This window comes from Halichoeres trimaculatus, unplaced genomic scaffold (genome assembly GCF_033239565.1).
Source record: "Halichoeres trimaculatus isolate MK-OKI-2021-1 unplaced genomic scaffold, fHalTri1.1 fHalTri1_scaffold_3, whole genome shotgun sequence".
Lineage (NCBI taxonomy): Eukaryota > Metazoa > Chordata > Actinopteri > Labriformes > Labridae > Halichoeres > Halichoeres trimaculatus.
The window spans coordinates 26,064,992-26,091,357 of record NW_027437181.1 but is presented as its reverse complement, the minus strand read 5'-3'; the positions used below and the strand labels follow the sequence as shown (position 1 = coordinate 26,091,357).

The window sequence follows — 26,366 nt, the reverse complement described above, 5'->3', positions numbered from 1 at the left end:
ATTCAATAGTGCTGGAAAGTTGAATGATGGAAAAAATAGTGAAAATTAGGAGTCACTGTGAATCACAAAGGCACTGCTCACAGTGTAACTCTGAAAAATGTTATTTTTTGGCATGGTTTTGGGTGCTTTTTCAGAGCTCCTGGTGTTTTCTTAGTGATACACAATTCAGTTAGATTCCTACGCCCAATCAGTGAGCGTTTTAAAAACAAAAAAAAAAGAGTCTGAATTAATAGGTATATTGACCTTTTCTTTATCTTCACTGGTTCTTCTTGTCCTTTGCTTTGCCAAACCTGCAGTAAGCAAAGCACCCTCGCACACAACCTGTCTTTTGCCTCGTACCATTTATGCCTGTCTTTTCTTTCCCAAACCTTTATATCTTTCTGACTTTTTTAACAAACAAATTTTCAATATTTTTATTCTCTTTTCAATGTATGTTGTTTTACTTTCACTACTCTGGAAGACTCTACCCTCTCTTCATGGACACACTATTTTGGCTTTTGTTAATATGAGTGTGCATCTCCTCTTATCAACTCATATACATCCCCCTCTTCCACCCTCTTTCACCCTCTCCTCCTTCTCCTCCTCCTCCTCCTCCTCCTCCCCTGTCTGCTTCTTTGCCTCTCCTGTATTCATCTCTTCACTCAGTAGTAATATTCAGGCCATCTAAAAGAGTGCAGGGGGAGAGGAAGTGTGTTTTCCTGAGAGCTGCCATCTCTGACAGTGATAGGTGATGTCTCTCTGCCACCACTTCACCTTCAGCAGCAAGGTGACATTTAAAATACATGCTATCACTCCATTTCCCTGTAAACGATTGGCTGCTGAATATCAAATTCAAAAGCATGTTTCCTCACATTTCCTGGTGCTTGAAAACTTTGAAGCTGACTGAAGAATTAAAATGATGTGTAATTTACCCAGCAGTCTCCCCCTAGCTGAAGTTTTGTTTCACTTCAACATTTATATATATAGTATCTATTATATTATTTTCAAAATTATCAATCCTGAACTTTTGCTGTTGGAGCATTTTGTAATTTATTCCTCAGTAAATCAGATACCTATGATTATATGACTGTCAGTTATAACTAAATCACTGTATCACAATATTGTTATTGCAGACAGAGTATAGTATTGTACTGTTTCACATCGTTCAACACTGTATCATATCACATCATGTCAGATCATACCTGTATCAGATCGTATCATTACATACAGTATGATATCATGAGTTACCTTTCAAGTCCTAACCCTAGTAAGATATAAAAATAATTCTTTTTGTTGGTACAATGAGAAAAGGTTTTTTTTTTCTCATGAGATAGGCATGGTGAAATCATGACATTACAGCTAAGGTATCAGGGCTACTTTCTATTTTATGAAACATTAAAATGCATCGAATCAATCAATCAATCAATTAATCAATCAATCAATCTTTATTTGTATAGCGCCAAATCATTACAAATGTTATCTCAAGACACTTTACAAAAACATTTACAGGTCTAGACCCGTAAATGTTAATGAAATTTTATTAGCAGAAACCCAACGCCAAGACAAGATAAGGAGTCTTATCTTATCTTAATCCACCATGAGTACAGGACTTTGCAGCATTTAGCAAGTTACAATGAACTTCCCTTTAACGGGCAGAAACCTCGGACAGAACCGGACTCATGTTAGACAGACATCTGCCTAACAAGCTTCCTGATCCTCTTGGTTGCCTCCTCAACATATTTTTTTGTACTTCAAGTACTAAAAAAAGTTTCCTCTTGATATATCATCATCAAATGACTGGTAAAAGGAAAAAGATTCAGATGACACTAGGGTGTCACCAGCAGCACTACCTCTCCTCTTCCATATAAAACAATAAAAGCTGAAGACAAAGGGTTAACATGCTACCTCCTTGTGTGGCCCAAGTTCAATCTGGTTACTCTGATGTCTCAGCTTAGTCGTGGGCGGGGACGGACAAGCCTCGGTCGTTCAGTGGATTAGGCCTATGATATTGTCCTGCTTTAATACTGAGTCAGCATGGTCACCTCCTGCTGTGAAGATGCACTGAAAATACAAATGAGCACTGCATGGCACGGTGGCTGGACTGAAATCTCTTAACTGTGCTGATGGAATAAAGGACAAATTGTATTTTAATGAGAGAGTCCAATAGTAAAAGCTCCTCATTTTGAATCAGACTGAAATACTGTTAGCACCCCTCCGTCTCGTGTGATTATTTAGTTTGCAGTTAAATAATCTAACTTTCATGAGGTCTTTAGCAAATGTATGCTAACAGTTGATGACATGCTGATCTGTGGCACTATCTACCCCCAGCTGTGTTGCCCATTTTATTTGACAGCAGACATTAAACACTAAGTCATTGCTTTGTATCATGGCCTCGCCCTGTAATGGGGCTGCAGCTAGTTTGTGGAGTGATAAATAACTTATTGTTTAACAACCTAATCAGCGTTCACTCTCTGAGTGCATGAATGCTGTTAATTTCAGCAATCATTTCACTTAAAGCCCAAAGAGGAAAACAGCACATCTTTTCTGCTGCGCTTTAGGGGTGCATTATATCCTCACTGCATCCATCACAGGCAACATGTGACAGAAAAATGCATGTGTGTATGTGTGTGTGATTGTGTGACATAAAGGCAGTCTGACGGCTAGTAACTCACTTAGCGGCGGCAGCTGTTGCAGAGCGGGGGCTTGGTGGCCAATTCCCTCAGCGCTTTACTTCAGCTTCAATGACGCGCAAATAAACAGCTCAACACTTTTCCAAAATAGCTTCTCTTCACTCGTCCTCTCGGCATCCTCACCTCTTCCTCTCATCCTTCCATCCGGACACCGGGCCCTCTACAGTGTTTACTCATTTGCCTCCCCTCTGTTTACTCTCAAGCAGGCTGACAGCCTTCCCTTGTATGGGAATCCTGTTCAAACTTTCTTCATAACAAGGTTTCCCTCTCAGGTTTTTGTCTGACTCCAGGTTATGGCAGCTTCAGAGTTTGGGACCTGACAGTAAAAGGTCTTCAGCTTCTTTTCCATCGCACCATCTGTTCTCAAAATCTTTCCCAGATCAGTAACTTCTACTCCAACTAAAATATACCTCTGTTTCTCTCTTCTCTTTTGACCATGCCCTGTTTATCCATTGGTTACAGTTTCCTTCCACCCTTTTTTACTCTTCTTGACTAAATATCTACGCTTATCAGCTTTTTGCTCCTCGTCAACTTTATTTCTCAGTTTTGTATCCGCAGCCTTCTTTACCCCTCTCCCTCTCTCTGCATCCGCTCTGTTCATATATCTCCATCATTTGTTTACTGTTCTGCAGCTAAACTTCACCATTGTATTATCACACATTCAGCAGAAATCCAATCCCTGTCTTTGTAAGCCTTATCTGTTTATGTGTGACATGCTTGTACATTTGTGTTAACTTTTTGAAACGCACACCTCTTGTATTCTCTCCATAAGCTGTGTGTGTTTGTGCATGTGTATGTGTGTGTGTGTGTTGACAACATTTTATCACACACCTCTTGTTTTCTCTCTTGCATCGCAGAATGCTTCAGCCCTAATCTTCAGATTTACGTTGGATTTGCATACATTCGTTAATAGCGTCGGGAGCGCTGCGTCAACACAAGGTGCTTAGACAACGTGAATTATTATTAGGGTTTCAGTCATTCCACTTAATGATAAGTCAATATTTAGCCCTGCCAATGAACTACTGATAAAAATGTGTGTTGTGGATTAGGGTTATCCGTGCTCTCTAGGAGACCAAACCCCTCCACAACTTTAAACAAACCAAACACTTTTAAATACCTGAATATATTACATGGGTTTGGCACAAAGTGCAGAGCAAGAGCACGCATACACAGTTTGTGCGCTTGGATACTGGTACGTGCACGCACGCACACATATTCAAACACACTCACACACACACAAACACACACAGGGATGCTGAGGGAGCTTCCATGGATGAGTCATTTCTGAGCATCATACGATAAATGAGAATATCCTAAGGAAGCAACGTAGGAGCTGTTGTTCAGAGTAAGAAATGATGCTGTGAATGCAGAAAGTGAAAGCCATATTAACCTTTTCTGTAGTTTTCACCTCGGGGAATTGCACATTAAACTGTCTCTAAAAGAGGCCATTATCAGGGAGCAATCAGGCTATTTAGAAAACAGTTATATCTTACAGCAATGATAGAAACTTAGCTTAGCTCTTAGATGTAATACATAGTCAAGCCTTTCTGGATGTTTTACGGCCACGTATTCTTATTGTATACAAGCTCTTAGTAATACATGTTTCTGATTTATCTGACGCTCCATAGGAGTTTGGCTAAATATTTCACTCACAACTCTTAAAAAAATGAAAATAACAAAATAATTGAACAGAACTATAAGTTTATGCACAGGATGTACCTTACTGCACTTCGCCTGAGTAAGATGTTTCCTGATTCATCCCCTGTATGTCATCAATGTAAAACTTGTGTAGGGACAATCATGCGCATCTTCTGGGAATGCAAAAAGATCAAAAGCTTTTGGAGAGACATACATAACGTGTCTGTCAAGGTCATGGGGATCACAGTGGACTCTATTCCCATATACTATCTTTTTGGGACTGATCTGAATAGGACCCTGGATCCCACACACACTAAAAGGATTGCCATGATATCCTACATAGCAAAGAAGTGCGTTTTGTTTAACTGGAACCAACACAATTCCCCTTCATGGACTATGTTCAAACAAACTTTGAACGAGACTCTACGTCTGGAAAAACGTACATATATCTCGAAAAACAAGGGGGATCTTTTCCTGAAAATATGGAAAACGCTTACGAACATCTGACATCTATGTCGCTCGCCAGCTTATGCACTGACTCTGAGTGTAAAGGGGGAAAAAGTACTGTGACCATGGTTTATTAATGTATTAACTGCTTTTTTGTGTTAATTTTGTTTTGTTTTTGTCTTTCTTTTTAAATCAATTTACTTTTTAACTGTCTTGTTGTATATTTTTTGTCCTGTTTCATCCTGTCTAACTCCTCCTTTTGATACTGACTCTGTTAGTCTTGGTTTTGTTCTTGCATAAAATGTGAAAATACATAATTGAAAAAAAAAACCCCTGAAAATATTCATTTTTTTCAAACATGCTAACATCATAGAGTGCCAAAACACAATATCAGCTCTCATTAAGGACTCTGTAAGTCAACCTTCAAAAATGTAGTATGAGTTAAGCACTCCAGCACATGCACTTTTTCATTCTCTGCAGAAAGGTGTGTCTTTTATTTGTGTGTGTGTCTGTTTGTGTACACCCCTGCACTTTGTGCTCCAGAGGGGCCAGACTGTATGTCATGTCGAGAGAAGAAATCACAGTGGATTGACTTTCTCACACAGAGCACAGTGTTCCCCTGTGGACACACACATGTGGATGTAGGGGCAGAAGGCACACACATAATCAAAGACACACACATACACACTGTCTTTTTCCCAGCTGACCGGTTGTCCTCTTGTCTTTCTGACAGCTTTTTTTTTTTTCATCTCAACAACGTTACCAGCTGGGCATGTGTGTGACATTATGAGCGTGTGTGTGCATGTGTGCGCGCATGCTTCTTAGCATGTGTCTTGAGTGTTTGTTTAAGGGTGAGTGTGTGAGAATGTGTGTGTGTGTGCGTGTGCTGAGCTTAGGCAAATGCTTTGGTGGTGGTTATATTTTTCACCACTCTTCAGGGATTCACTAAAAAACTGAGGCACAGCAAGCATCTGTTCATGTGTGTTTAAAGTGTCTGTGAGAGGAGGACAGAGAGACACGAGAGTAAGGTGAAGAAAAGGAAATGACAAAGTGATAAAAAGATAGAGTAGGTTAAAAACAGCGAAAACAGATGAAAGATTTGAGATAATCTGGGTAAGATTTGCTCATCTCTCAGAGCAAAAGAAGCCTAAAACTTTACCTCTACAGGGTGGCCAGAAAGATTACCCATCCTATATCTCTATTTTGTTTGCTTAGCTTTTGTCCTAGAAACTTAAAATTTTGGATAGTTTCTCTTAAAAGGCATAGCTTTTGATGTACCTGAGTTCATTTATTTACTCCCAATGATTGTCGAGTATGACAATGAAGGGTAAGCGCAGCCAGATTGTGGCTTTAAAGGAGGCTGGACTGACAACAATGCAAATCATGAAAAAGGTGAATGTTTGTCGTAAGACTGTCTACAATATCATGAAACGATACGAGGAGACTGGCAATACCACCAGCAAGCCAATCCCTGGAAGAAAACGTTCAGTCCGGACCAAAAGGGTTGTTGAGATGGTGAGGAAGAGAATCCAAAGGAATCCTTGCAGGAGCATGAGGGCAACAGCAAAGGAAGTGAACTGAAGTCTCCTTTGGTCTTCATTTAGGAGGGTGTGAAAGTGAACAGACAGGTGTACCTTCAAATGCTTGAAGAAAAAGTGTTGCCTTGGTGAACCAATGCGTTTGGAAACCAGTGTGTCTTCACACAAGATGGTGCTCCAGCTCACACATCCAATGTCACACAGGCCTGGTGCAAGCAGCACTTTCCTGGCTTCTGGGACAAGAACATGTGGCCTCTGTCAAGTCCAGACATCAATACAATGGACTTTGCGATCTGGTCTATCCTGGAGAGGGAGGTCTCAAGAGTATCTCACAGCAGTGTCACCGCTTTGAAGACAGCTCTGATGAAGTCATGGTCAAAACTTGATGCAGAGACAGTGCGGCGCTCATGCCAGGCAGTGCCAGGTCGTCTCCAGGTTATGATGAAGGCAAAGGGTGGCCATATTGAGATGTAAATCTTTTTGGTGACAGAGAATGAAGTAGAGAAACTGTGTTCAATGTTTGTTATGTTTGTCTGCAAGCATTTTTGGATAGTGCAGAAAAAAACAATGGGTAAATCTTTCTGGCCTGTATCAGTGACATGTGTAAATTTGTAAACTCTAAATATATCTAAATATTTTTCCTAAGAGTTCATGTGTGGTCTAGTAAAATGCAATCTTCAAAGGTGAGTAATGAGTCACAAAACTGCACCTCCATCAGTTTAATTAACTGGTTTCACAAACAACACAAACATCATTAAATGACTCTAAAACAAGACTAGGAGCCCCCGTCATGTAGCCTGAGGCGCTACATGCACATGTTGGCTAAAAAAGGAGTCCATTTAAACCCCCGGTCTCTGTGACAAAGTGATAACAGTTTAATATGAACAAAACTGTTCAACAAATCAATGCAGAGATAATTACCTCAACTCAGAAATATTAAGTTATGTCTATTCATGTTGACCTCTAATAAATTCATGATGTGTATAACAACATCAATAATAATACAAAGGCAAATAAAATCAGTGACACACACACACACACACACACACACACACACACACACACACACACACACACACACTCACACACACACACTCACACACAAACCAGACTGTCCTCATCACTTTGCTCCTGACAGCCTCTGTTTTGTTCTTGCCAGTCATTAAAGTAAACCTAATAGAAAAGCCATCATCATAAATACATTAACAGAGAGAGAAATGTCTTCCTGTGTTCACAGAGCACTCGATCTTCTAAAGCAGCCAGACGCTGCTGTTTGGAATGCTCCACCGTTGGCCATTTGCTACCCATCATTGATGAAGGGCTTTTGGCAATGATGAACCCACACAAACGCAACAAACACAAACATTCACTCACTCACAGAGTCAGATGGGAATCTTTGCAGAAACAATCAAAAGACAAGTGAGGCATGTGTGCAAAAGTCAGACATGCCATATCTAGAAAGTGAAGCACACATGCACCAAGTTCAAGAAATTAAACTATGCACACTCGTACACACACCAGCGTATCCACTCTCACAACTCAGCCAGGCTCAGAGTGAGCTAGCTTAACTACTGGGATAATTTCCCTCCAGCAAATGGTCACTGTGCCCTTGAAAAACATATTTGATTATTACTTTTTCTCCCCCTCCTCCTTTTTTCTTTTAGCATCATCACAGCCATTTTCATCACGCGCTCTGATGATGGCACGGCAAGGCGCGTTAAGATAACACCCCGGCACCGCCAGGCTTTTAACACTTAAACGGTGAAAAGGGATATTCAGATTTGTCCTTGAACGTTTGGATGGGGCCTGCTGGGCTGGGACAGAGGGAGGGAGGAATGGAAGGAGTTAAAGAAATGCATACATTTTTAAGATTCATTTCCTCTGAGAAAAAAATAAGAGGGTGGGGGGTTGTTTATGATAGCACCCACAGTGAAAGAAGGGGAGGGTGGGGTGTAAGGGCAGATAGAAGAGTTAAAAAACCGAACACTATAAAGAAAAAGTGTGAAGGGGAAACGATTAGTGCAGCGCACACAGGGAGGCAGGGGACTCTGGGAGAGTCAGGGAGAGTCAGGGAGCAACGGGAGGCCAAAGACACCGCACACGTTCCTCTAAACACCATCTAATCTTACCTAAGTCTTAGCTAAACATCTTACACACAAACTCAAAAAGAGAAGAAAAGAGGAGCAAATGAAGAGCTTAAAAGTTGGTTTTGAACCTGCAACACGGGAGAAAAGGCTGCAGGAAAACTGAGACACTCTGGTCCAAAAACAAACAGAATTTAATCTACTTGAAAGTGAAATGAAAGCTGTGCAAACACACTGGCAGATTTGGGAGTGAGAGATTTAGCATGGAGACTTTGTGTTATTGTATAACATCCAGGGAATGCTGAGGAGAGGATTATTCATCATCTCAATAATACCTAGAGTGAAGAGAGCCACAGTCAGAGCAAGGCCTGATGTTTTAAACAGTACATCACTGACTGTCCAGATAACTTTGAATAAAGACAAAAGAAGAAGGGAAACAGTTTACAAAATATAATGCATTGATAAGCATGAAAGCTGTGATGACAAGGACTCATGGTAGCTTCTGCAAGTCAGAGCATAAATGACCTGATAATTACAGCTTGCTCATTGACACTGGCAGGCCAGCTGATGAATGCAGACAAAAACACAATTCTGTCAATATGATCACTCAAACCAAGTTTTTTTTTTTTTTTTCCATTTAGACGCGTGAAACATGCTGTCTGTATTTTAAGCAACTGTTGTGAAGTTGAATACAGTGCATTTTGTATGGAGGTTTACAATTAAGTAGGGCTGAACAATTAATCCAAATGAAACCGACATCGCAATGTGATAGAGTGCAATTTTCAAATTGCTAAGGCTGCAATTAAAACAAACAAATATATATATATGTACACAGACCTGAAGGTAATATAGTAACTTGTACTTGTTTTTCCTTAAAACCAGCAAATGTCAATATTCTGTTGTTTTTTTTTCTGGCAGAAATATTACACATCTACAAATCTTGAAGTTAAATCAATCTGTCAGTTTTCTACTGTGATTATACTACTTAGATAAAGATATGTTATTGGTATCAATTCATGCATGCATTCAGCTCATTTAACCATAGCATGTAGGCCTGGCCTACAGGACTGAACTGTTTATATGTTAGTCGTGTGAGTCATACAAACGAATGATTTATTGGTTGTGTTTAGAGAATAATGCAAAAGACAAAAGTCCCTCCCATAAAATCGCAATCGCAATATTGGTTAAAAAAAATCACAATTAGATTATTTTCCAAAGTTGTTCAGCCCTACAATGAAGGGCGAGACAAAAAACATCCTGTCACATCTGTCCATATGATAACTAAGGACCATTGTCCAGATTTCACTGCAGAGCTTTAGTTGGCAAACTCCAACGACAACCTTATTTAAATGTCAGTCTTTAAACTAATCAGAAGTCACCGAGAATATTTTCTTTGAAAAATAGATTCTTTGATGGAATTAGGGGCTGGAGAAGCAAAGTACTTGAAACTAAAACTAAAGGGAATCAAAATCACAGTCCCTTGATTAATCTGAATTTTGATACCAAAAAGGACAATATTACACATACCTCTGCTAAGGAGGTTATGTTTTTAGGGGAGTTCGTCTGTGAACAACTTAACTCAAAAACTAAGAAACGGATCTTGTTGAAATTTTTAGGAAATGTTTTAAATGGGATAAGGAAGAAGTGACTAAATTTTGGAGGTGATCTGGATCACCGTCTGGATCCAGGATTTTTTTAAAGGATTCTTCATCATTGTGAGATAGGGCCGCTTTCACCACATGTGTATATAACTCCACCATAAATGGTCGGATTGCTTTGAAAACAATACAACATCAGGTCATAATCATTTCTGACAGATGTAAAAGTAGGATCCAGATCCTGACAATATTCTGGATACTAAGATCCAGAATATGAAATTTGTACTGGGTCATCATAATTTTCAACACTGTCAGGAAACAAATTATCTTACAAACCTGCAACTAACACCAAATTGTAGCAGACAGTCTGCTGAAAGGGAGTATAACATTAAAGTAGGACTAAAGTGTTGCGCGAAAATCACAATAAGCTTGGCGGAGGTCCATGCTCTCTGAGTGCTTTTTTAGTGGTATTAAATTTCTTGAAATAAGTCTTTTGTTGACGAAGAGTAGAATAGATAGCTCTACTTAAGGCAAGCAAATAGCTTTCAGTCAGAAAGTTGGAAAGTTTGTAAAGGTTTAGAAAGTGCTGAATGTTAGAAGTGTATTTTCCACACTGCAAATTCAAGTCAACCAAAACCCAATTGTTAAGTCATACAACAGATTTGTTTTACAGTGTTCAAGTGGAAACAGAGGCTGGTCATTGCTCAGTCTTTCTGATCAGAGGAACTTCTGATATGTTAGGTTTTGGTCGGCCTACAACACACTCCCAAACAGCGAATTCAACACCACAAGCTGATAAACCTTTTTTTTAATATTATTTTTGTCTGATTGTGTTTGTGCAAAATGGAGACTCTCCACATAGCGTTGACAAAGCTTTTACAGTTTTTGTTGACCCAACAAGAAGCTGATAATCTTATTTCACATTATTTTTTGAGTTGTTTGGGCAGGGGTGTAAAAGAGAGGTCAACTAAAGGAATATTAAGGGAAACACTGAGCCTCAAAGCCTGATTCTTCTTCAGCTGGTTTGAACTGGTTTCCTGGTTAAAACAGTCCAGCCAGGAGAACAGGTGCACGTGGTCTTTTGTGTACACACATGCATGTATTCTTCTCAGTATTGTGGTTTGGGTTTGATGTGTGCGTGTGTATGTGTGTGTGTGTGTGTGAGCGTATATCTACTTGTGCCCATGTGCACACAAACCCGTATGCGTGTCTGTTGCCAGACGGCTGTCTCCTGGCATTGCTGTTCCCCTGCAGTGTGTGTGTATGGTTGTTGACAGTGTGGACGGTAATGTGTGATAGATCGCACTTCAGGGACCCCATAATCACATCAGCCTAACCTAGTCTATCAGCTGGGCACAATGGGATACCCTTCACTCCTCCTTTAATCTGCTCCATCTAGCTCTTCACCACTCCTCTGTTCTCGCCTGTTTTTCTCTCCCACTTACTTTTTTCCTAATTTTTCCAGATGTCCTTTATCTGACACACATTAAAAAAAATTCAGAATTTCTCCTTTATTCTTTTTAATTCTTCCATTTTTTACAACAAATGTTTTTTATAGAGAAGTATAACACTGATTAACACTTGTATACAATGTGGTTAGATTCACTAACTTCTGTTTTTATTCTTTAATAACATTGAATATTCATTTTTAATATGATGCCATGAGATCCATTGTGTTTTATTTCTTTCAAAGTCTCCCTTCTCCACTTTGTTACTTTGTTTCCTTTTTTCACTTATCTGTCTCACTCATTATTAAAAGCAGGATCCTGGACATGGTGAGAGGCAGCCTGAGAGTGAGTGGTGCCAAGGTTAAGTAGCTTATCCTATAATAGGTGTTTCTGTGTGCATGTTGTGTGTGTGTGAGTGTGAGTATCTGGAAACAGACGTGTAGGGTCGAGGTTGCATAGCCGGCCTCAGGGCACCCCGACAGCGCTGTGCACCCGGCAAATGGCCCTTAGCCTTGCTAGTGCCGCTAGCCCTACGATCCATCATACCATATGTTCTCAATGGGGAAGCTAACGCTAATGACTGATGAGTGTATTGGAGGTGGGCACATAAAGAAAAGAGAGGGGGGGAGGAGCGAGGAGAGGGGGAAGAAAAGGTGGTGAAGAGAGGAGGAGCAAGAGGGAGAGGAAGAGGTTTGGGGAAACAAGTTGAAGACAAGTAACAAAGAAGGTAACAAAGGAGAAGAGAAGATGTATAATAAATATGAGGAGATTGAAAGGTAGGGGAAGTGAGGAGCATATGCACTCCTTGGGAGGCCAACTCAAATGAAGGATGACCAGCATATAGCCATCCCAGTTGGAGGAGGAGGAGGATTTAGTAGAGGAGAAGAAAATAAAATTGATGACTCGACATCAATGGAGAACTCTAAAATTACATGAAAACAGACTTAACTTAAACCTGCACTGATGAATTAAACTTAAAAGGAAAAAAAAATCATCAGAAAGTTTTTACACTGTAAGGGAGAGCAAACAGTATCTCAACCGCAGAGAACTATTTGGAAACAAATTACTGCCTCTAGTCTGATTTACTTTGTAGGAACTTTTTTGGTCAACATGCATGCTTTGAGTCTGAGCAAGGATCTTGTGTGTAAGTGTGTGTGTCAGTGTTTGCAGATAGGCTAATGAAGTACTATAGGCCTGTCCATATGGGGCCATTGTTTATGTGTGATGAATAGAGTCCACGTGTCTGTCTCTGGCACTCAACACTAAGCAAGCCCTGCTGAGGGCACCCTGTTGACTCCATGTGTGTGTGTATGTGTGTTGGTGTGGGTGCATCTGATATGTCTATTTGCGTGAAAGTGTGTGTCTGTGTGTGTTTGTGTGTGGGAGAGAGAATGAGTGTGTATTTGTCCTGCTGTGTGCTTGGCAGTGCCCTCAACGGTGCCATCCCGAGTGTGTTTCATCATCATCTGCCATGACAAAGATGTCTAATGACACACACATACATCCACATCCACACATACACACGCACAGTCCCATCTGTGCCACGGTATCCGGGTGCTTTGGGACACTGCGGGAGATGAAGAAGGGGAAACGACCCCACGTTCCTGCACCATGTGTCTACCTCAACACTCTTTGGTTCACTCTCATCTTCTGTAATTTCCTTTATTTACCCTCACGCTAGGTTTTAATCATTAAGACATCACCTGGGACAAAACTATGAGGTAGGACAAGGTCAGGAGTTTTCTGAACCAAGGGCCTTTTTGTTAATTAAGAAGTTAAAAAAGCGTCAACTTTCAAGACAAAAGCAGTTTCCGTTGACAATGCTCAGTCTCTCAAACGTTACTGTACCTTATTTAATGAGAGATGAAGAGAATCCCTCTGTTACCACAATGAGTGAGAATATTCTACCAGCGATTAATGTCTGGTTAATGTTTGTGTCTCTGTTTTTCCTTCACTCACCTGGAAGATATGAATGTACTTCCCCCCTCTGAGAATCACCGCAGCACACCAGCGCCTCATCCATAATCCGGCCTCCACAGCACTGGACTTTGTAACCATCATGAAGGCTCCCGCTGCAGCAGAGCTGGCCGCTCCTCATGGAGTAAGGGACCCCCCCACAGCAGCTGTCACCAGGCCCCACAGAGACCCGGCCCTGGGAGCGGTCAGGACAGCAGTTTTCATCTATAAAGACAAGGACAGATGAAGGAAACACTTGAACAACATGGAGAAGAGCAGTGAAGCAGAAAAGAGCTTATCCCATGTAAGTGTGAAGCCGTTTGACACTCACTGATTCCTACATGAACATAGTATCCTCCACAGCAGCGGTGGTCAGGGAGAGCTGGGACCAGTTTGCCGTTGCAACACACTGGATTTGAGGAATTACTTAAACTCAGGTAGCGTCCCTCACAGCAATGATGATGGAGTTTCTTTGTGTGCAAATTTCCACTGCAGCAGACCTGGTTGAGATACCAGAACATACATAATAAGTATGAAGACAAAATCCAAAAAAATAAGCATTAAAATGAGAACTTTTCTGTCTTTTGTCTAAATTGTAACAAGGAAAGAAATTCAATATGTGGTCCCTTCACTCACATCCCCAACTGAACACACATTTTACTTCATTTTAACAATTTCAAATGAGCCTGTCAATTAAAAAATAGGATATTTATATTGCAAACATCTGTGTGTTTTGTTAATGTTAACAGAAGGGACCAATATGCTGTGCACTAAAACACAGATGTAACACACTAGTGAAACTCAAATACTCTGACTTTATGAGAGCATCACTGTCTGAACGCAAAACTGCCTTTTTATTACACGACCAAAGCTTTAACATTTACAACCCAAACATCCATGTATGTTGAAAACCTGTTTGCAGAATCTTAAAGATGTTTTTGTGAGTTTTTAGCTCCTTTTTGCCAAGGAGTACGAGAGTTTTTCGTAAGCGTGTTCATGTGTGTGCATACATGTGGGTGATGTGGGGGTAGATGTATGTTGGGTGGTTTCACTGTGCCAACTTGGCTGGCATTCAATGACACGAGGATGGAGTGAATGCAGATGACAAGTTAATCTGTTTAGAGAAATTAATCAGTGAGATGATGACGTGCATCACGCTGGAAAAGTGTGTGCTGGGAAAGAGGAAAAGTGTGCATTTGGGTCTGTCTACAAATTTCTTCCAGAGTTTTTTGTGCCTCCGCACAAGTAGCTCATTACTGACGAAGAAGTAAAACTTTTGTTTCCAAAACTGAATGTGTGATTGTGTTGTTTTGTCATTTCATGAGGTTTCTTCTTTGAGTGCAGCAGTGTTAATGCATCACTCTCAAAGTCATGGCTGCATTAAGTGAAAATTGGTCAAATAACTGGGTTATTGCATAGAACGTAAAAATCAGCACAGATTTTTCTACCTGACTGTCAGGATGGAAGCAGGATGTCCCACACACACTGTTGGTGGCAGGACACTGTAGGTAGGAACATCTGAACCTTAAACCACTTCCTGACTCCTCTGACCCAGTAAAGGGTGTGACCCCTGTTGACCCAATGTCACATGACCTCAGGGTTCGTCGTAAGACCTCATAGCCCAGCATGATCCCACTAGGTCTGCCCGGAGGAGACCAATCCAGCCTCACTGCCCTGAAGGAGAGAGACAGAGAGTGCATTCATGCACATTAAATTTCTGACAAAGTTAAAAAAATAAAAAAAACAGCGTCGGAGTGTGTATCCTCACACACCTCCTGTTATTGATTTTTCCTTTTTTTTCTCTGACACTGTTGGCAGGAAAAGGACCCATGTAGTAGGACACAGAACGAAACAGTCTACAAGCAAAAAATGCAACAAACTTTCACTAAGTCTGCAACAGTTAGATTTTCAAAAATAAATTTGGTAAAATGTCTGGCCGAGTTGTAAATGTCATTGTACTAAAATGACTGGAAACAAAATGCCAGTTAACCCTCATAGTTGATAATTTTTTAATCCAACTCTTTAAAAATTTTACATAATTATATGTAATTATTAAGCAGATTTGTGTTTACGCATTATTTTTACACATTGTACATTACATTCAACATAATTTAAAGTACATTTTTCTGTCGCAAAAACATTGTTTTTCAAGTGATTTGTGCTGAAAATAAACAAAGGGAAAAAAGTCTGTCAGCCCCACAGGCTGTTTGAAATAAATAAAATTGTTTTTTTGTAACACAGAACATTGTCTAGTCACAATCACCATACTGAACCTGTACTGTGAAAACTGTTCACCTATCCAGCACTGAATCAGGTTCAGCATAAAGCTTGCTGGTAGTGGTCAAAGTTCACTGGTAGTGGACTTTAGGTGACCCCCTCCCAGTAAAATGATACAGAGCACAGCTTAGATCTGTACTTTACTTTAAGAAAGTCCCCTAAGAACAAGTTGCCTTGATATGGGTTACAAAAAATATATTTTTGTCAGAGTTTTTTATTGGACCCCAGTACATTTTGAGACTGGGTTGTAGAAACTTAAGTGATTACAGCAGGCCAATACTCCAATCAAAAGCCACATTTTCTTTTGAAACTGGATCACGGGCAATCCAAATCTGGAAAGGATAACGTTTATTCTTTTTACAAGATCAAGTTGCAGCAACACTCAGAAAGCTTCAAGTGAACTGAAAAAATATAAACAGTACTTAGCTGGGTTACCTGGGACTGAGCACTCTGGTGTTTGGTGTGGCCAGCTCTGTAGGAAGGTCCTCCACAGTAGTTGTCTGAGTGATGTTGCTCCGCACACATGCATACACCGTACACACCTCCACCTGAAGCACCAAATGAAACAGCAGATGAAAACAAAGCACATGTTTGTACTTCTCTGTTAGGGTGTGGGTCTACTTGGTTGGTTAATGTACCTGTACATTGTAGACAGTGAAAGGCAGCAGGTATCCCAGCAGGAAAGACCCTGAGCTGTTGTCTACACTGCCCTTCAGACGGTCATTAATGTAGATGTAATAACCAGTCACTGCTCCATTGGGCTGTAGAGGAGGAGACCACAGCACTCGTACTGTGCTGCTGTTGACTGGGACCACCTCAGGGGCCAACATCCCCTCTGGCTCTGAGGATGGCACGCAAGCATGTAAGGACAGAGAGCTAACATTATTTGATAGTTAGAGAACAGACAATAAAACTGCTTGAATAATAATTTCTCCACCCTAAATCCTTTTAATTCCTCCTACAAGAAATTCTCCTCCATTACATTCACATATGATGAGGACAATGATCCAAAACTCCTCTGCTGATTAGGACAACATGCTAAGCTTTAGAGAATGAACTGCAGATACAGAATGAAGAGTGCTGAAAAACAGAATAATGTTTGTTTAACTGTATAAAATATTCTTCAAATGAAAACAGGAATTTAAATTTTACTCAGAAAGTAAGAATCAGTCAGAGAACATTGAAGATGGTGTGAGAGAAGCAATCATGCAGACTCCATCTACTTCTCTGAGTGAAAATGCACTCAGCTAAGAGAAGTTAACCTAATTCATTTGCTGCCAGTGCACTTACCTAAACCCAACCTACTGCTCTACATTTCATTTACTGCAGGATGTTATTATCAACGCAATAGTGCACACTGAGCTGCTTCCGCTCATACACAGACACACACACACAGATTTTTCTTGCCAATTAGTCCTGATGGTCGCATTGCCCTATAGATTGCAGGCCACAAGAGGATGGTTGGTAGGGTTGAGCTGCATTAGTTAAAATATATTTGGCCTTGGTGTGTGTGTGTGTGTATGAGTGCACTCTTATGGCTGTAAAATAATGAAATTACCTCCAGAGCCCTCTCAGTTAAACGAGCCGTGCTTTGCCTTTAGCACCTAATGATTTTCTAATGTTTTTAATGCACTTTTTATTATACAGCTCAGATTAGAGAGAAATAGAGAGGCCTCTGACATATGATTACTTTGAAACAGTAGGACTGTCAGGAGGCAGAGAGATGGAAACAGTCACACAGACAGACTGAGAAAGAAAACACTGAGTGAGGCTCTGTCACTGTGTTATATATCCAGATGATTACGACCCACGTTCAGCATGGATAGAGCAATGGTTGGTGGCTTCTGTGCAGATTGTGTGTGTATGTGCCTGTGTGTGAAGGTTGTGTGTGTTTGTCAGTATCTGGTGCCAACGAGCATTTTACAACACTTTAAATCTGCCTCACACACACACTTTGTATTGATTTCATGCCTCACTACATGATGTGTTTAACATCTCCAGGAGAGCACAGGAGTAGCAGAGGAACGATTTAAACACACCTTTCTTCTGGTTACTGACTTTACCTGTTGTACACATGACACTTTCATGTTTATCGCTCCTGTTTATTTGTACAGACAGAACACAAGCACGTGCTTACCTCCATCCTCTGTGGTGACGTTAACTAATGCCTTAGTTGTGTTATGTGCTCCGTTTGACACCTGTAATGACACTAGATATGTGCTGCTGGGCCAGAGGTCAGTTATCACTGTAGAGAGGATCTCAGGAGGCAGTGTGATGGTTTGTCCTGACAGGGCGGACTCTATCATCAAAAAGTAAGACTCCACCTCACCCTGAAGGTCCTGAAAAGCTGAGAGAGACACAAACAGAAGGAGAGGAGTGAAACAGCAGTTGAGAAGACTTCATCCAGAATGTCTGATTTTACTTTCTGGTTTTGGTAATGTCAGAGAAACTAAGGCAATGAAAGACCTGCACTGAACTTAAATGAGGGAGGGTAATCTTACAGGGTTGTGTCCAGTTAGCCTCCACAGAAGTGTGGTTAACAGCACGAGCAGACAGAGATGGAGGCTGGAGAGGAATCCCTCCCATAGTCAATGCGGAAACAATGTCTCCAGTAGAGACGCCCACATCGTTGTGTACCTCAAGCTGGTACTGGTAACGTGTAAACCTATTGAAAGACATTGTTGTTTGATGTTAATGATGCAAGATAACAACTTCCTTCTATCTTTCTGTGTATTTTTGAGCATTTATCCAGTAAAAAGTTTTCTTCACGCTGAGTCTGTTTTTTTATGTTATTCAGATTTTTGATCCATTGATCTGAAACTTTAAGCGAAGGAATCTTGCACACTGAGCCCAGAGCAGTATTTTCCTATTCTTTTCTTAGTTGGTTGAACTCAGTGATAATTGACCTCTGGAATGATCCTGATCACTTCCAGGTACATCTCGGTACATCAGTGGTCCAATTTTGATTGAAAGAAAGACCACATATCTCTGCAAAGTAATTCGATGTACATGTTTTCACAGCTGAAAACTGCACTCAGGACCCTTTGAATGAACTGGATGAATGAGAAAAACACAGAAAATCTAACCTGAGACAGATAATAATAGATTTAATGATGGATGGCAAAAGTGTAGACATATTAAACACAACACGAGACTGTATTAATTTAAAAAAGTGCAGCACTTCCAGGTAAAATAAATGGACCTAGTGCTCAGAGCTTTATGTTAGTTTTGCTGATCAGGGAATAGTTTTTTAAACAAGTGCAAAATTCTTCCAATGAAGTACTGTCTGAGGACAACACAGCCAAGTCTTCAAAAGTTGATATTAGTGACTCGTTCAAAAGTTCTTTGGGTTACTACTGAAATAACGCACAGTAGAGACATAAACCAGAGAGTACACCCAGAGCAGTTTAGCAAGCATAGAGGGAAAAAAATTGCTTCCACCAAGTGCCAAACTGAGATTAGGGGACACTGCGTGAAAAACAATTTAATTCTTTGGGATATTTGCTTAATGTATCTTTGAGCGGTATTAAAAGATCGGCATCAGCAGCAGCTCGCCGATCGGGCTCTGCACACACGGTCTGCTGCGGCGGCGGCGTTTGCTCTAGAGCTCATTTCAGTAATCTCACCTGCTTAGGCCTTTATCTTGGTAGAACAATTTGGTGCCGGAGTAAACATGGAGCCAGTGATGGAGATCTTCTGAGGGGGGAGGGGACACGGCTGTTACCGTGGGGAACGTGGCGATGGCCAGGGGCTGGTAGGTTTTACGTCTGAGCAACTTGTATCTGAAGGGGAAATTTGAATAAAAGAAAAATCACACACTTGGTTGGATGTTTAGGAATGCATTAAGCCACAACACATGTTCACAAATGCCCCAGTATGAGCGTGCAGACAAACACAGGAGTACACTCGTGGCTGCACACACACACACACACACACACACACACACAAACAAACGCAGGCCTCAACACACAATTTTCAACTGACTCGTCTCCTTATCACTCATTTCCTCCTCTTCTGCTGTTTTTCATCATCTCTATTCTTTTGCGTTCACTGTATCTCATCCCTCCCTCCCTATGCCCCTCCCTCTGTTGTTTTTTTCTGCAGGGTTTGTGTTTTCCTCTCCCCACAGTGATGCTAATTTTTGCTGTAATCAAAAGAGAAGGGCTTAATGCCGCCTTTTAACCAACCCACTTAGACAAACACACAGAGCTGAGCGGAGCAGAACAGAGAGACTGGCTCATGCATTTTAATCGCCTGCCAGGAAAATGGACCTTTATTTTAGGCCTAATCTCCGACAGAGAAGAACAGGACAGAACAAAATGAACCAGACTGTGCATTAGGACTGAGAAAACACTGATTAAAACATGCTCGACACTTAGCTCATTACCAGGACACTCATGTTAGCAGCTTCTCAACGTGGTTTGTGTACCTGTTTACTTCAGTTTTTCAATAATTATTTTAACAATTAAATATCTCTAAGAAGTGTCTCTCAATAACACCATATTATTCCCTTTAAAATGAAACTCAAGGTGTTTAAACCAAGTGGCTACCTCCGGTATAAAAATTTGAGACAATGCAGAAGTGCTACAATCCGCAGTTTTTCTGGTGTCTGCTTGAGGCTGGCTCTGGAAGTACAGGAAGTCACACACACACACACATCAAGCCAAAAAAGCAGTTTTCACAGCAGGAATAAACCTATTGACAGCCAGGGTCAAAAAAACTCTCCTGGGGGTGGTGGTTCCTAACTTGGCAGTTTAGAGGATATTAAGATCATAAGTTCGCCCAATCAGAGGCACAGCTCAGGTCACGTGACTGACAGGTGGCCTATGTACTTGAAGCAAGTGTCACTTCCAATATGGACGATTTGCTTTAAAAGTCTGTTTCAGAAACAGAAGGGTGACGTCAGGGAGACTACGCCCATTAAAGGTCCCATATTGTGCAAAAATCACTTTATTAAGTCTTCGAGTGAAACTTGTGGGTCTTTGGCTTTTCTCCCAGCCCACAAAATATGATATTTAATGACTAAACCTGTACTCAGTAGTTCTTGTGAATGTAAAATCCTGACCTAAAACAAGCTGTTTGGAATTTCCAGGATTTGCCGATGTCAGCGAGTCCCTTTTTTGACCAATCAGGAGCAAGTCTGACCTGATTGGTCCACGGGAGCAGACCCCCCCCCTCTTTTTCCAACTTCGGACAGTACAACAAAGGGGTAGCGAATAGACTGGTCCTGAATCCAGGCACATTACCAACCATCTGCCAACAATCCTCGGACCCTGGAAATGTGAGTATTTTAAATGCTGTGTGCTGTGGAGCAGATGTAAGAGCTTTTCCTCAGTGTCCCCCCTGTCTCTATGTTAGCTTCAGGATGCTAACTTTAGCTGCAGTTAGCCTGAAATGTTACGGTAAACGAGCTTCGCTGTTTTCTAAACATTGTGCACTCGGAGCTCGTGGTGCCGCTCTCAGTGACACGGAAGAGCAGGGCGGTATCAGTGGTGGCTCATTTACATATGAAGGTCACGCCCACTAAATCAGAGCGTTCTGAACAGAGGGGCTATGAGAGCCTGGAAACAATGCTGCTGTGCTTGATTTATTTGCTTTTTGGACCAAAATATGTTACTACCATTTCATGAAGACATCAATAATCCATATTAAACTGCAGAAAAGGAGCAGAATATGGGACCTTTAATTATTCAGTCTGTGGTTTAAACACAGGGCTTTTTCAGGTTATGTTGAACCACATAGACTGAAGTAAGGTGGAGGTAGAGGTGGGTCCTCATATATTGGCTCCTAAATATTTGTTTTTAAGTTTATAAATGTCATTGTTGGGATTTCCTTAAAGGAATAGTTTTAGGTTTTTTTAAGTGTGTGTGTAAATGGGTTTTTGTAAATAATGAGTGTATTTCCCTCAGGGGATCCTGTTAAGCTTGCCTCTTGAAATGGAAAACCAGTCTAAGATGAAAGCATTTAATCAGGTTATTTAGCTAATTTTAATCTTGTCCAACCTAAATGATGATGTTGAAAACAAAAGGAAATGTCCAGCTTTACTTGGCTGTCACAAAGTCACTTTGTTTAGCAGTTCTGGTGGATGCAATGTATGTGTGGCCCTCGGCCTGCAATGGATATCATGATAATATCGTAGGAACAGAGAGTTATAGGATTATTAGGATTAGGATTATCAGTTGTAACAGCAAAAGTCACAGCAACTGTTTTAATTCTGTCAAAGAAGCGTCTTCTTTGATGCAACCCTTTCACTGCTGACTTCACGCTGTGCAGTACCATCACCGAGTTAAACTACCTGATGTTGGGTCCATTGGGCCTGCTTGGGGGTTGCCAGGAAATGGCCAGAAAAGACTCACTGACTGCCACAACAGACAGAGGTTTCAGGCCCTCAGGGATTTTGGGTAATGTAGTAGCTGGAGTAGGCAGGCTTTCTGTGCACCCTCCAACATCCCCGCCACCCTGGGAGCATGCCAGCACAGTGATGCTGTAGTTTGTGAAGGGAATGAGGTCCATTATTGTCACGTTCAGTTCAGCAACGTCCCCACATTCATGGAAGATGCGGGGTTCTGGGAGGCGGATCTCATAGCCGTGGATTTCTCCATTAGGAATGAGTGGAGGAGACCATGTGACCTGAAACAGAAACACTATGGTTTTAAGTTTTTCGGCGAAAACACTACGTTCAGATTAAAAAAGGGCAGTTCATAGAAAATCAAAGAAAGCACACATAATCTTTTCTAGTTCTTCTTTCATTTTCTAGAAAGCTCCTCTCATTTTTCTGCTGGATCCTCTGAACTTTCTCTGGAGGTACTTTAAGGTGCATTTAGCATTTTGTGAGCATGCATGTGCAAGGCCAACATGTACACATGCACACACAATAAATGCATGTAGATAGTATGTGTGTGGGTGCCTACATTGTTTTATATGTACATGTGTATGTAAAGCCCGAGGAGGGTCACAATTTGTGAGAGTGTATATTTGTGTGTGTGTGTGTGTGTTTATTCAGCCCTCTTGTGAGCAGAGATAACCTGAGTTTGACTTGAGCAGAAGATTCCTTTCATCACATTTAAAAAAAGGGTAAACACACACACACACACACACACACACACACACACACACACACACACACACACACACACACACACACACACACACACACACACACACACACACACACACACACACACACACACACACACACACACACACACACACACACACCATGCTAAAATAATGAAAACGGCTGGTAATGGAATTGCTGCATGCAAAAACAAAAGCTTGCAGTCGTTGAGCGCTGCATCTGATTTGGAAACAGTTCAGTCTGTCAGCATTTCAGCAACAAGATGAAGGCAACTGGCACACACACAAATGGAAACACACATACAAACGCCTACACACACACTCACTCACACTCACACTCTCACACACACACCTCTAACATGTTAAAATAATATCAATATAACTTTACAAGGGCATACATAAAGAAGGTTTAAATTGCATACATACACGCAACAGTTATGCACACACACACACACACACACACATGCACACTTGGGTTTTTGAACTGTGCGCTCTTACACACAAACTGTCATGTACAATAACTGATCAGTTCAGAGCTTGTTCAGACTTATGAGTTTAGGTGATTAAGTGGTCAGTGTTGATGAGAGTATTATGAATGAACGTCAAGAATAATTATTTCACAAGCAACCTTGATATTCATTTAACAAGTGACACTGTGAGGTGATACGGGATACACATACACACACGTGTGCACACTTTCTGAGCCACACACACACAAGCACATACGGGCAGGGTCATGTTGAGTTAGGTAGCTCATTTCCCAAAGTGCGTGTTGGGTGTGCTTTGTGGTGGAAGTCATTTACAGATTGAATAGCCTGATGTAATCTGGAGATGGTGAAGACAGCAGAGACCCCGAGCTGACACAGAGCACCAGGGCTAAGGCCAGTACACTGTATGAGTGTGTGTGTGTGTTTGGGTGTGTGTTGAGGTGGATATGAGTGAGGGGTAGAGGCAGATGATAAAGTTGGTTGTGCTAGCAAACAAGAGAAATGGACACAATGTGTATGAAGTGTGTATGTGTGTGTCTCTGGGCATCCATACTATTGGTATCAGGAAAAAAAATCCTGTTGCAATCAAATTGGAAATCATTGCTTTAGTTCTTGTTTTGGTCACTGATCATTTCTGAACCAAACCTTTTTACAGTGGTATGACATCTTTAAAGAGATAAGATTTCTTTGAATGCAAATCCCACTGAACTACTCTTGAGATTGTAATAAGTGTTTTTTTAAAGCAAAGTCTGATTAAAACAGCAAATATGATTTTATGAATTTATTTACCTCATAGTCTGATAACACCTAAATACGGGCTACCTTATCTATAATAGAAAAGTAGACATCCAGTTGACTTCTGTGTCTTGATGCCAACACAGGAGAATTACATTAAAGAATGAAGCGGTAACAGAAGGGAAACCTCCATGAGCAGGAAGTGATATGCATAAGAGATCATTTAAAGGATGAAGGGAGATACTCCAAATCCTTTCCATTTTGTCAAGGTCAGTTGTTAACCAGGAAGCTGCCCGCCTGTCTGTCCAATTAGCAACAACCAGGAAGGAACACTTTCCCTCTCGGACCTGTGACCCCTAAAGCTGTGCTGCAGCAGAGATGACAGGGGCGGATCTGAAATGATGACAGGCATTAGCATTTTTCTGCAGTTAGCATTAGTGCAGGGCTGTGAGTGAATGTGTGTATGAGAACAGTATGCGTGCATGCATACAATATTGTTTCACTGTCTTCTATTGAGAGGCCTTGATGTGGGATTAGCCGGTGGTAGAACTTAACTCTGGCCCCTCCTTCAAAATGGCCGACAGGAAGGAAGCTGTCTCAGACGGGGTCACAGCCACTCCCACTTTCTGAAGGGGACCTTGAGTTGAATGCTTTTCTTTCTCATTAAATCCCAAGAAGCAAAGACAGAGGAATCAGTGTGACATTGCTTTGTCTTTTCCACTCTGAGTGACTGAAGAGATTTTCAACTAAGTTTCAATGTATCGTTGTAGAAGTCTGAAGAAACTGAAACATTTCTGAGATCCTAAAAGTAAACTCTGCTCACCAAACTTTCTTTGAGGTGAACCCAACATGAAATATCAAAATAAAAAATGTGTACAATAAATTTGATTATGTGAGTGTGGTTCAGCCATGTTTGAGAGTTTTTGATCCGTAATGTCAGAACCAAAACCTTTGTGTAAACCTCTGAGTTCTAAATAAAATAAAAAGGTGTTCCTACCTGAAGAGATTCTGGCCCCTTAACCTTCACCCTAGGTGGACTGAGACCAGCTGGCCGAGAAGGTCTTGTAGTAATATTGACCCAGGATCCTTAAAAAGATATTTTATAAAATATCTTCAGAACAAACAGTTAAACATCGGAAATAAAAATCACCAGTCATCAATCAAGTAATAACTGCCATTAGCTCGCCTTTGAGACTGTAAAATCTACCACACAAACATCTCACATCTCACCGTCTTTGTTCAGCCCGTGGTTTTGGCTTTTACCTGTGGTGTTTCCAGCCTGATTGTAGAGAACAAGTCGATACTGGTAGCTGGTCCAGGGACTGAGAGCTGATGAGGAGTCCAGGAAAGAAAGAGGTGGGGGAGCTGGTGGGAGATGGCCCACTGTGGACACTTGTTTGGTTCCAGCCACTCTGCGCTCAATCAACCATCTTTAAACAGAGAAAATTACAATAAAACTAATGGTAAAAGCATGTATCTTTATTTTTGAGGTGCCGATTCGATTTAAATTGCGACTCTTCCATATTTACGATTTTTGCTTTTTTTAGTTTGCTTTTTTAACTCCTAACCAAAAAGTGAAAAAGTTAAATGATGATGATAATGTCTACAGACTAGGGATGGGGATTGATTTTTTAAGATTTTGTCAATGCCAATGCCCTTGACGATTCTGCTTATCGATCTGATTCTTAACGTTTCCCTTATCAATTCCTGTTGTGAATTTTCTTGTTACAAAGAGTAGCTTTACAGGTTTTCTGTGTCAACAACATTTAATTAAGTTTATACTGTAAGTGAATAAAATGTGATTGGTCCCTGAGTCTGGATATTTCTGTGCATAGTTATACAGAAACAGGTAAAAATTGCACACAATGTGAAATGGATGTACTGTGTTGTAATATATTAATAATTCAAGTAGGCCATCTAGTGTCTCAAAGTGGTTATAGCAATGGTTTAAGTTTTTTGGAAGCTTTCCGTAGTTATAAAGTCAACCATGAGCCTTTCAATTACCTGTTAGCTTTTAACGTCTGAAATTCTCAGTATTTTTAACAAAGAGTTGATGTGATATGTTTCTGTGATGAAAGTTTTTAATTCTATTCTGAAGCTGAAGTTATCCTGATGTTTGCTAACTGCTAGCATATCAATGCAGTTTCCCATATATGTTAGCATCAAGCTTGCGCTATTTTGTTATTTAGGTAAATGAGGTAATTTATACCATTTCAAATGTACTGAATATGAATCTCCTGAGAGGGAGTAATGTACATTTCTTAATGAAGTCAGTTCTTCAGTAAAACTTCAAGCTGAAAATCCTGAATCAGAGTTTTCTTGGGAAATGTTATTTAACCGCTAAGCTAAGATAGCTGCAGCAGACTAGTTGATGCAAGGCCTGGCGGCTCCGGCACAATGTAAAGAATTGA

At 40.8% G+C, this 26,366-nt stretch overlaps 1 protein-coding gene across 1 annotated transcript in view; it reads right to left on the bottom strand.

Annotated features, from left to right (window-relative positions):
• ush2a (Usher syndrome 2A (autosomal recessive, mild)) overlaps positions 1–26,366 on the bottom strand; it is a 207,317-nt gene that overhangs the window by 58,200 nt on the left and 122,751 nt on the right. The window contains exons 52-62 of the mRNA XM_074666066.1: positions 25,219–25,385; positions 24,953–25,041; positions 21,951–22,285; positions 19,282–19,437; positions 18,157–18,320; positions 17,793–18,002; positions 16,294–16,496; positions 16,091–16,203; positions 14,827–15,052; positions 13,710–13,878; positions 13,382–13,603 (exon numbers count right to left, since the gene is read on the bottom strand). Of these exons, the coding sequence (XP_074522167.1) occupies positions 13,382–13,603; positions 13,710–13,878; positions 14,827–15,052; positions 16,091–16,203; positions 16,294–16,496; positions 17,793–18,002; positions 18,157–18,320; positions 19,282–19,437; positions 21,951–22,285; positions 24,953–25,041; positions 25,219–25,385 (2,054 nt within the window). The remainder of the gene's footprint in view (positions 1–13,381; positions 13,604–13,709; positions 13,879–14,826; positions 15,053–16,090; positions 16,204–16,293; positions 16,497–17,792; positions 18,003–18,156; positions 18,321–19,281; positions 19,438–21,950; positions 22,286–24,952; positions 25,042–25,218; positions 25,386–26,366) is intronic.